The sequence below is a fragment of the Ambystoma mexicanum genome, chromosome 1p, assembly GCF_040938575.1.
Source record: "Ambystoma mexicanum isolate Mex_15411 chromosome 1p, UKY_AmexF1_1, whole genome shotgun sequence".
NCBI classification, from domain to species: domain Eukaryota; kingdom Metazoa; phylum Chordata; class Amphibia; order Caudata; family Ambystomatidae; genus Ambystoma; species Ambystoma mexicanum.
The window spans coordinates 99,716,178-99,728,437 of record NC_090921.1 but is presented as its reverse complement, the minus strand read 5'-3'; the positions used below and the strand labels follow the sequence as shown (position 1 = coordinate 99,728,437).

Sequence of the window (12,260 nt, the reverse complement as noted above, 5' to 3'; positions counted from 1 at the left end):
TCAGCAAATCTGGGCAAATCAGAACAGATACATGAGTGAAATCCATATGGGTGGCCCAGTCATTTATAGGCCCTCCTTGAACCCAGCTCTTCTCATTAGGACTAACCAATCCCATTCTCACTAATCTGGACACACAGGTGCAGGCCCTCAGAGGGAGTGCAGCTCAGGAGGATGGGGCAGAGGGCTATATGAGCCCATGTTCATAGTCTGGCAGTGTAGGTGTTTGTGAGAAGGTGGTGGCAGGTGTGCAGAGAGAGTTTGTACATTTTGAGGAAGGCAACAGGAGTTGTTTGGAGAGGTGGAGGCTGGGACCCAAAGGGGGCGATGAGGTCGACAGAGTTTGTCACCAGTGGAAGTTCATATCAGGTAAACATCAGGTGTCGGAGGACACAAACATCAGAAGGATGTTGCTGAGCATCAGAAGGCCATGGTAGGAGAGAACCAACAAGAGGGGGAAGGCGGTCAGAACTGGAAGGTGGGTAGGAAAGACCTTGATCTGAACGGGTTGAACCCACTGTGGAAGGAGTAACAAGCATTTGGTGTGGTGACAAGGAGGGTCATCCAAAAAAGGAATAGAGAGGAGATGAGAAGGGTAGAGACCGGTTGTCAGAACCTGTTAAATTTCCAAGAAAATCAGGATGTGTTCCTCTTCTGTGGAGACACCTGAGTCTGTCTGAGAAGTTCCACCTCTACTAAAGGCTGGTGGAAAACCCCCAGCAATAGCTGGCCACTGGGTAGGTGTGTTGAGAGGAGCAGAGTAAGGGTGCGGGAAATCCGAATCCTGATGAACGTAAAGGACTGAAGAGAGACTACAGAGCTGACCAAACTGAACTGAGGTGAAAAGGTGCTCGTTTTGTCTGGACACCTATATTATGAAATTTGTGTGAAAGAAAATAAAACCTGTTTTTACCCTACTCTTGTATGCAGTTACCTGGTGCAGCCCACTCAGCTCAATGGCACCCCTTACACACACCCTGTCTCACACTTCTACCCCCACTCACCCACCCGGGTTCGCCTCTCTCTACTCCCAGCCACACAAATACACATGCACACCCATCTCAACTCCCAATGATCCACCATGCTTCACCCCTTCTACTCCCTACTATCTACCATGCTTCACCCCCTCTAATCCCAACTATCCACTATGCTTCACCCCTTCTACTTCCAACTATATACCATGCTTCACCCCTCTACTCCCAACTATCCACTATGCGTCACCCATCTCAACTCCCAACTATCCACTATGCGTCGCCCCTCTCTACTCCCAACTATCAACTATGCTTCACCCCTTCTACTCCCAACTATCCACTATGCTTCACCCCTTCTACTCCCAACTATATACAATGCTTCACCCCACTGCTCCCAACTTTCCACCATGCTTCACCCCTTCTACTCCCAACTATCAACTATGCTACAGCCCTCTCTACTCCCAACTATCTACCATGATTCATTCCCTCTACACCCAACTATCCACTATGCTGCAGCCCTCTCTACTCCCAACTATCTACCATAATTCATCCCTCTACTCCCAACTATCCACTATGCGTTACCGCTCTCTACTCCCAACTATCCACTATGCGTCACCCCTCTCTATTCCCAACTATCCACTGTGCATCACCCCTCTCTACTCCCAACTATCCACCATGCGTCACCCCTCTCTATTCCCAACTATCCACTGTACATCACCCCTCTCTACTCCCAACTATCCACTATGCGTCACCCCTCTCTACTCCCAACTATCCACTATGCTTCACCACTTCTACTCCAAACTATCCACTATGCTTCACCCCTCTCTACTCCCAACTATCCACTATGCGTCACCCCTCTCTACTCCCAACTCTCCACTATGCTTCACTACTTCTACTCCAAACTATCCACTATGCTTCACCCCTCTCTACTCCCAACTATCCACTATGCTTCATCCCTTCTACTCCCAACTATCCACTATGCTTCACCCCTTCTACTCCCAACTATCAACTATACTTCACCCCTTCTACTCCCAACTATCCACCATGCTTCAGCCCTCTCTACTCCCATCTATCCAGCATGCTTCAGCCCTCTCTACTCCCAACTATCCACTATGTGTCACGCCTTCTCCTCCCAAGTACCCACCATGCTTTACCCCTCTCTACTCCCAACTACCCACCATGCTTCGCCCCTCTCTACTCCCAACGTTCCACTTCACTTCCCCCTCTCTACCCCAACTATCCACCATGCTTTACCTTTCTACTCCCAACTATCCACCATGATTCACCCCTCTACACTCCCAACTATCCACCATACTTCATCCCTCTCCACTCCCAATTATCCACCATACTTCACTCCTCTCTACTCCCATCTGTCCACCATACTTCACCCCTCTCCACTCCCACCTATCCACCATACTTCACTCCTCTGTACTCCCAACTATCCACCATACTTCAGCCCTCTCTTCTCCCATCTATCCAGCATGCTTCAGCTCTCTCTACTCCCAACTATCCACTAGGCGTCACCCCTTCTACTCCCAAGTATCCACCATGCTTTACCCCTCTCTACTCCCAACTATCCACCATACTTCACCCCTCTCCACTCCCAACTATCCACCATACTTCACTCCTCTCTACTTCCATCTATCCACCATACCGCACCCCTCTCCACTCCCAACTATCCACCATACTTCACTCCTCTCTACTCCCAACTATCCACCATACTTCAGCTCTCTCTACTCCCATCTATCCAGCATGCTTCAGCTCTCTCTACTCCCAACTATCCACTATCCATCACCCCGTCTACTCCCAAGTATCCACCATGCTTTACCCCTCTCCACTCCCAACTATCCACCATACCTCACCCCCCTCCACTCCCAACTATCCACCATACTTCACTCCGCTCTACTCCCAACTATCCACCATACTTCACTCCGCTCTACTCCCAACTATCCACCATACGTCATCCATCTCCACTCCCAACTATCCACCATACTTCATCCCTTTCTACCCCACACACCCACGCACCTAACCCTACCCCCTCTACCCCACACATCCACACTGCCATAAACCTACCTAACTGAGCTCAAGGTGTCCCACCCCTCTGTACCAATTATTTACCCCTTTCTACCTCCACCGCCCACCCCATTCTGTTTCACATTCTCGCTACCCCCACCCAGCCTGCTTCACATCCTTTCTACCCAGCCTCACCTATCTACTACCACCGATCCTGCCTCACCCATTGCAACCCCCACCCGCCCTGCTTCACAGTCTCTCTCCCCAATCACCCTGCTTCACATCCCCTCTACCACGAAACATCCATACCGTCTCAACCACTGCTACCCCACCCACTCATCCTGCCTCACACCTTTCCACTTCCAGCCTTCTCTCCGCCACACACTCTCCCTGCCTCACCCTAACTCAACTCTTTACCCACACGCATGCAACCTCACAATTTTTACCTCAACTCTTTTTACTCCCACCAACCTTATATCACTACTTTCTACCTCCACAATCCCAACCTCAACCCAATCTACCTCACCTATTCTATCCCAACCCTCTCTGCATCCACACATCCTACCTCACCAGATAGCACACCTGAAATAAACATGAATATATGTCTAGCCTTTTCTCAAACAGTGGCCAAATTACTCCATGGTGTTGTCTAATCTTGGTTTTTTAACCAGTGCCACTTTTCATCATCGGATTTATAGGCTAATAATGCTGTTGGAAAAGCATTACTACAAGTACCAGAATGCAATGTGCTCTTCTCTTAAAAGTCAGAACTGACTGAAGTGCTGCTCATGACATAGGACTAATTGTCATCTACGTGTTATTATCTGCATTTTAAAGACATGTTAATTGCTGCATTGGTTGCTTAGTATTTAGAGCCAGCCAACATGTGCACTTGGAATTAATACAAATATTAAATAGAAAACTGAAATCGTGACATTTTATTTTTGTCTCCATAGGACGAAGGCTTATGAGAGAAGAGACTGGCACTCCACCCGCTGAATGAGGGCACTGTCTTGTCAACTGTGTTTGTCATGTGTCTAAACATTGCTTTTCTTTCCTTCCCTCTCTGACATGTGCTCAGTATCCAGGGGATGGGGGGAGGATTCTGCACCAATGACTGTCTTTTTATATGTATGATTCCTGGTGCTCCGGAGAACAGGGTCTCTTTGTGAGCTACTTATACAGCGGTCACACGCTGGCTCCCTTGGTCAAATCTCATTGACTTTCTCCCCAGAGGCTTTAGAATATAGATCAGAGGTCTGCAACCTTTGGCTCCCTGGATGTTTTGGACTACAAATCCCACCATCCCTAGCCAGCATAGCCAATGGAAAGGGATCATGGGAGTTGTTGTTCAAAACATCTGGAGAGCTGCAGATTCAAGATCCCTGCTATAGAGGATTCTTGTGACTTGAGTGTTTGATGCTGGGGCTACAGCCAGCAGACATCTTGTCCCTGGGCACCCATGGTTCGGTTCCATTAGCTGCCCACTCCTTCTTTTAAGAGTTAAAAGGAAGGGATGGCAACTGGAACAGGGACAGCAATAAGTGATGGATCGAGGTGTCAGTGGACTCTAGATACCCACAAAAATGGGGTCACCATCCGACCCCATTTCTGATCTTCTGTTTGTCTAATAGGGTACAGAGGTGTCTTATACCAGAGTCGTTTCTACACCTCAGGCAATCCCTCACCCGTACCTCTAACTCCCTGAAAAGCCAAAATCCTAACAATTTCCGCATAATCATGTCCAGGCTCCATCCACACACTCTTCTGGTCTGTAACATCAGTTAGAGCCCAGTTAACTTACTGTGATATATCAAAACTCTGTTGTCATCCCCAGGTATTGAAGAGCAGTTGGAAGCCCTATGTCCTGCACTATGGAAGCTGTTTCCTAGTGTGTCAGGGTTTCTCATCAGTGGCACGGGCTGCCTCGGCTTTATTATAAAGTTGAAGCGAACTCATGGGATTACTTTTAGAGGTTGTTGCCTAAATGGACGAACACATGTTTCACATGCAATGTGCTTCCTCAAGGATGTAAATTAGAGCACTAAAAGCCATCTTGTTTGTTTTTTCTGACATCGATTTCTAGTAACAGACCGAATTTGTCTTTATTTTTTAAAGATTGCTCACCCAATGGTTATGGTGAGGCCTGTCTCTCCAGGCGCTCCTCACATTACGCATGACAAACCTGTTGGCTCTTTACTAAGAATAATATTTCCAAGGCATCACAAATGACTATGTTTACTATTGTGGAGAGTGACACAGACCTTTATCATCCTCTCTCCACCTTGTGGCAGCATTTCAGCATATATGCATGTAACATTAGCAACTGCGCGGCTCAGTCTGGTCTAGACGAGCAGAGGTGGCATGTACATTCCTATTCATCTGCCTCTTATTCCAAAAACATAAGTCATGCTTTCAAAATGTCTGTAACAACATCCTGACAATTTCTTGGATTCCTTGATGCATGTTAGTTTCCCTGGATACCATGATGCATGTCAGTTTCCTTGGATTCCTTGATGCATGTCAGTTTCCTTGGATTCCTTCTTGCATATCAGTTTCCTTGGGTTTCTTGATGCATATCAGTTTCCTTGGATTCCTCGATGCATGTCAGTGTCCTTGGATTCATTGATGCATATCAGTTTCCTTGGGTTTCTTGATGCATATCAGTGTCCTTGGATTTCTTGATGCTTGTAAGTTTTTTTGGATTCCTTGATGCATGTCAGTTTCCTTGGATTCCTTCTTGCATATCAGTTTCCTTGGGTTTCTTGATGCATATCAGTTTCCTTGGATTCCTCGATGCATGTCAGTGTCCTTGGATTCATTGATGCATATCAGTTTCCTTGGATTTCTGCTTGCATATCAGTTTTTTTGGATTCCTTGATGCATGTCAGTTTCCTTGGATTCCTTCTTGCATATCAGTTTCCTTGGGTTTCTTGATGCATATCAGTTTCCTTGGATTCCTCGATGCATGTCAGTGTCCTTGGATTCATTGATGCATATCAGTTTCCTTGGGTTTCTTGATGCATATCAGTGTCCTTGGATTTCTTGATGCTTGTAAGTTTTTTTGGATTCCTTGATGCATGTCAGTTTCCTTGGATTCCTTCTTGCATATCAGTTTCCTTGGGTTTCTTGATGCATATCAGTTTCCTTGGATTCCTCGATGCATGTCAGTGTCCTTGGATTCATTGATGCATATCAGTTTCCCTGGGTTTATTGATGCATATCAGTTTCTTTGGATTCCTTGATGCTTGTAAATTTCTTTGGATTCCTTGATGCATGTCAGTTTCCTTGGATTCCTTCTTGCATATCAGTTTCCTTGGAGTCCTTGATGCATATCAGTTTCCTTGGATACTTCCATGCATATCAGTTTCCTTGAATTCATTCTTGCATTCCAGTTTCCTTCCTTCAATATCTCTCTTGTTTGTGTCTGACTAATTCATGATAATATCACATTTTATAAAGTGCTTCTTGCCGGATCTGCTTCTGAGTGATGTAATTGAAGAACCTCAAAAGGGAGAGTGGGCCCTGCCAAGATCTCAACCTTCCTTCTGCAGGCTGAACACAGATGTCTGGGTGGAGGGCTTTGCTCGCTGAGCTATCGCACCAGCTGTATTCGTTCTTGCTAATTTATGAAGAGTGATTACGAAGCCTCCACAAGAGCACGCAACCAAAGTTGTATGCAACTGCAGAAATGCAGAGTTGAAATGTTATGACATTTGTTTTATTCCAGAATATCCCAGGATTGCATGCTCGTTAATTACCCAGACACCCTTATGGCAGATCACTACACTTGGGCATAAAGTGGAGAAGTTGAAAAGTGACCCTCACTTACTACCATAGATACCAACCACTGCATGACTAGGAGACATTTCAGACAAGTGCCCCAATATTCCACTCATAAGGGATTCCCGGAGGTCCTGATCACCATATACCCCCAAACGATCACCATAAATATCTAGTGTATCAGTGAGATGTTGCTCCAATCCAACCGTAGAAGCCTCATTGCCTTTGAACAGCAATTAAACATGCTGAAGGCCTGCACTGAAGAAGTACCTATCCTCATTCTAGGTACATCACTTTCAGAGACGTATGTATCCGCAATGCCAAATCAGTCAAGACCCACCAAGCTCCCAACCTCCAAATGCTAAACCAATTCTCCAACTAGTGTCCATTTCTTTGTTGACACTACCCAACCACAAGCGAATGCACTAATCACGCCTCGAACAAATGGTTGCCTTGCTGCGGTGATGCTATTCTCCCCCACCCCCCATTGTGCCTCTAACCACATCGCACCAACTTGGGGAGCTCTGCACTAAGGACTTATTAAAACACTCTTTAATGTCTATGCCCTTTGCCTAGTACGTAAACTAGTAACTAGATAGATTCCAGGATACCCTGTCTGTCTGTTCCGACGGACCTAAAATAAATAAATGCAATCCAACTGTGACTTCACGCGACCTCTTCATCAGGGATTTTCAGCCCTGAGGGGTCCTGCTAGCACGCCTGTTCCCACACGTTTCCTCAACACCTTGACTCTAATGATCCCATCTGAGAACCTCCTGGTGTTCCATCTCGAGAACCTAAAAACTGACACCACCTCCCCGATGGCTCCAACCAACACTCCCGCCCACCACTCTAGTCAAAGCACAATCCGACCTTAAGCTTTTCTCCCACCATAGTCGTCTGACTCAAAAGCCATTGCAACTCCTTTTCTTCTCATTGTCCTTGAGAATGGCGACCAGTATCTAATGCGACATGATGCAGCCTCAAACAGGGATCATAAAGTCTATGCTGTGAATTTACTGACTTTGCTATATAACTCTTAAAATATTCTTTAGCTCTTTACTACAGGTACAAATATGGCCGCCAAGATGAAGGACCTAAAACGTCCCTCACAAGGGGCTGATGTGATATCTTCTATCCCTTGAGTAGAAAGCCGTGGGCAGGGACAATGCAACTAGCGCAGAACAAAAGAGAGTTTCTGCGGCTTTCTGCCTCCCCACTGTTAGCAGCGGAGAACCCGTGGAGCGCAGGAGCGATCAGACACTCCCTAGAATGTCATGTTTTGTTGCTCAGCTTGTACACTGCGTCAGTCACCACTGCACTGTCCAAAGTGTCCGTAACTTGCCCCTGCAAGCTGTCTCCAGACTTTAGTCTGCCGAGCGTTGGAAAAGGGAATAGGAGGAGATGAGGGAAGGAAAGATAGCTCAGGGGCAACGCATTTGTCTTGGAAGCAAGAGCGCAACACAGGTTTGAATCCTGACACTGCGGTTAGAAACCTCTGGGTGGTATTAAGCACGTTATACATGAACCATTAATAAAGGAGGTATGAAGGGGGGGCAGATTTTAGACAAGCATGAGAAATTTGGAGAAGGTTGGGGGTTGAAAGGAGTGGAATGTGTGATAGTTTGAATGAGTGTGACGTCGGTACAGGAGGATCAGGGTAAACCGCTGTTCAGGATGGTCTGCGGAACATGGCAAACGTCACGGGATAAGAGAAAAGATGGGGGCCCTCTATAGTACTGTCCAGACAAGGAGGAAGAACACTATGGGATTCTTTTAGGCTTTGATAGTATTACCCAGGGTAATACTATCAAAGGGCCTCATCACGAGTTGGGTTGTAACCCTTTAATACAGCGGTAACAGTATAACCGCTGCATTTAAGGCAGGGGTGTTGCTAGTTCTGGAAAATATCCGGGGCTACAATAATTTTGGGACTGTTGGGATTAGGGGCTAGCTAGCCTTTTTGGTTGTAACTTCAGAGCAATAACCAAAAGACCCGGGGGTATAGCCCCCTCAGCCCCCCCTAACAATGCCTCTGATTTAAGGACTGGACCTATCACGAGTTGAGCGTTAAACGGGCTGTTTTACCTACAACTTCTTTTCTGGAGTTGAAAATCCCATTTAGGGCTTGATCACGAGTTGGGTGGTAGCCCTTAAATTTGGCAGTTACGGTGTTACTGCCACATTTAAGGGTCCACCCAGTCTCGAGTCTGGCGTGTTTACCCCAAGCTAAGAGACAATTTTCTCGTGCAATTACCGTGCTAGCAACCATTACCGCTCGCATTTCCACCGCAATCGCTGCCGCTTTTACCTCCACTCGCAAGCAGGTCGTTTTGCTGGGTTTGGTTTATCAAAGCCTGTGTCCGGCAGAACACTATTTTCAAATACCACCTATTTTACCCCCACCATCACACCCTAAATGAAGCCCATATATGTATGAATATTTCCACACAATTAGTATGAGAAAAGTGAGCATATTTAGACAGCTTTTTACATGTTGTAAATACATGTATTACACCAATGGTATTTTTTTAATGATTTACCTCGTTTTGTTGATAATACTATATGATAAATAAGCTGCCAACTCAGGCATGTTTCTGAAACAAAAGTTTGTGTATCTTCTTCCATGTTGTCTATTTTTTTCCTTTCTGGTGCGTATAACAGTTATCCATCCTTTGCACACATTGTCCACTTTCATGTATTATCACTATGTACATGCCCCACTTCTCTCCCTAATGCTTGTTCACTCGGCCTTAGTTACATGAGAAGTGCCGGAAGAAGGGTCCTGCTGGGGGTCCTGAAAGCTTGCAAAATAAAATGTGCGTAGCCCAAAAAAAAGGGTTCATCCTTCCAACATTGCTTGCTGCTCGTTTGATTTTTATTATTTTTTTAAGTGTATTTAATCCTGAATGTTCTGATCAATAAAGTGTTCATTTCTCAGAAAATGGTGATATAAATTAGTTTTTATTAAAGAAACCTAGTTTTTTAGTTTTGGCTGAAAGGTATCAAAGACAGCTGAGGATAAAATATTCCTGTGGTGTGAGGTCTTGGCATTGTGTAAAGATACCTGTAAAGTTCTTTGGGCGACTCCTTTCTGTTGAGCATTCATTACTTCAGGCAGGATTTGCCTGACCTTAATATGACAGCTTCAGGCACATCCTGTTTGGATGAATACTCATGTCACGTCAATCCTAACACTACCGCTGATCTCTCCAACCCCATGCCTGAGATCTACATTTCTACAACATATACTCTTCCTTTCTCTTCTCTTCTCGTCACCCCATGTCACCACCTCCCATCCCTGCCTCCCTGTTTCATTTATTAATGTATTTATTTATTTTTACATCTATAGCAGCGTGCCAAGCCCAGGAGCACCTGGGCGCTAGTTACAGGAGAGGTAGGAATGAGAGCACAGGCAGGGGAAAAGACAAACATAGTTGAAGAACCATTGTAACTGTAATGTCTTGAGGTGCTTCCATATTATATGACCGGTGAGTTGCAGAACCCAATCCCAGTGGGGTGATTAAGGGGTTAATTAACTTGCTAGATGTTTTTGCGTCTGGCAGGAAGGTCCCAGATAACATATGGCGTTAGTGCTTCTGCATCACAGATTCATGTCTAGCCTGCAGGACTTTAGTTCCAATCTGAGCAAATTATAGCTCAGCGGGTTATGGGCCGGCTGCAGTGATCTGCATGTACCCTGTAGAGCTTGGGTTGAAATCCTTCAGGAGCGAATCAAACTGTCCAAGGTGGAGAACATAACATGCACATGTGGAAAATAGGGCCTTGCTGGACCTGTCACTACAGGATTTGGATACAGAAGAGATTGAGCACTTTATAAAAAAAAACAAAAATGAGTCCTATTTTTTGTACACAACATTACCTTTTTAACTTTCCGCAATTGCAAGGCAGAAGAGATTCTCCAACCACAGAAAGAATGCCATCCAACATTGGAGAATTGAAAAGATTGACATTTTGGAATGGAAACATTGAAACATATTTTCAATCAACAATCTTTATGTTTTTTTTATTTTTTTTTAACGGGATAAAGAAATAAAATGCACACATTATTAGCCTGAAATTCAGATCAGCCCGTCTCATAGAGAGCCAGCAGAGAGGGGTGAAGGCATGCATGAATGGCTGTAATTACCTTTCCTGGTCCTTCCCCTCCCCTTCGAAATCATAGTCACATGTTACATCTGATGGTGCCTTTAAGACCTCTTCTCCACTTTGGACCATGGAAAGAAAGCACTGCTTAGCATGTCAAAGACTTGTATGCAGCGATCACAGCCGTCACTGAAGTGCTAACACTTGTAATCACTGTTATTGTGCCTTCACTTAGATGTAAATGCTCGTAATCACCGTTATTGTGCCATCACTTAGGTGTGAATGCTTGTTGTCACTGTTATTGTGCGTGTGAATGCCTGTAATCACTGTTATTGCACATCTCTTAAGTGCTAATGCTTTTAATCACTGTTATTGTGCCATCCCTTAAGTGCTAATGCTTTTAATCACTGTTATTGAATCATCACTGAAGCACTAACGCTTGTAATCACTGACTGTTATTCTGCCTTCACTTAGGTGTGAATGCTTGTAGTCACTGTTAGTGTGCCATCACTTAGGTGCCAATGATTGTAATCACCGTTATTGTGCTGTCACGTAGGTGTGAATGCTTGTTATCACCATTACTGTGCTGTCACTTAGGTGCAAATGCTTGTAATCATGGTTATTGGGCCATCTCTTAAGCGCTAATGCTTTTAATCACTGTTGTTGTGCCATCCCTTATGTGTTAATGCTTTTAATCACTGGTATTGAACCATCTCTTAAGTGCTAATGTTTGTAATCACGTTTATTTGGCCATCTCTTAAGTGCTAATGCTTTTAATCACTGCTCAATCTCTTAAGTGTTAATGTTTTTAATCACTGGTATTGTGCCGTCACTGAAGCGCTAACGCTTGTAATCACTTATTCTGCCTTCACTTAGGTGTGAATGCTTGTAATCACCGTTATTGTGCCCACACTTAGGTGTGAACGCTTGCTATCACTGTTATTGTGCCTTCACTTAGGTGTGAATGCTTGTTGATACTATTATTGTGCCTTCATTTAGGAGTGAATGCTTGTTATCATTGTTATTGTGCCTTCATTTAGGTGTGAATGCTTGCTATCACTGTTATTGTGCCGTCACGTAGGTGTGAATGCTTGCTATCACTGTTATTGTGCCGTCACTTAGGTGTGAATGCTTGCTATCACTGTTATTGTGCCGTCATGTAGGTGTGAATGCTTGCTATCACTGTTATTGTGCCGTCACTTAGGTGTGAATGCTTGCTATCACTGTTATTGTGCCGTCACTTAGGTGTGAATGCTTGCTATCACTGCTATTGTGCCGTCACTTAGGTGTGAATGCTTGCTATCACTGTTATTGTGCCATCACTTAGGTGTGAATGCTTGCTATCACTGTTATTGTGCCGTCACTTAGGTGTGAATGCTTGCTATCACT

General features: G+C 45.0%; 1 protein-coding gene across 1 annotated transcript in view; it reads left to right on the top strand.

The window, feature by feature from the left end:
• Positions 1 to 9,709, top strand: part of TM4SF5 (transmembrane 4 L six family member 5) — a 127,698-nt gene extending 117,989 nt beyond the window's left edge. Inside the window, exon 5 of the mRNA XM_069644228.1 lies at positions 3,938 to 9,709. Coding sequence (XP_069500329.1) covers positions 3,938 to 3,952 — 15 coding nt within the window. The 3' untranslated portion in view covers positions 3,953 to 9,709. The remainder of the gene's footprint in view (positions 1 to 3,937) is intronic.
• The last annotated feature ends 2,551 nt before the right edge of the window (positions 9,710 to 12,260 follow it).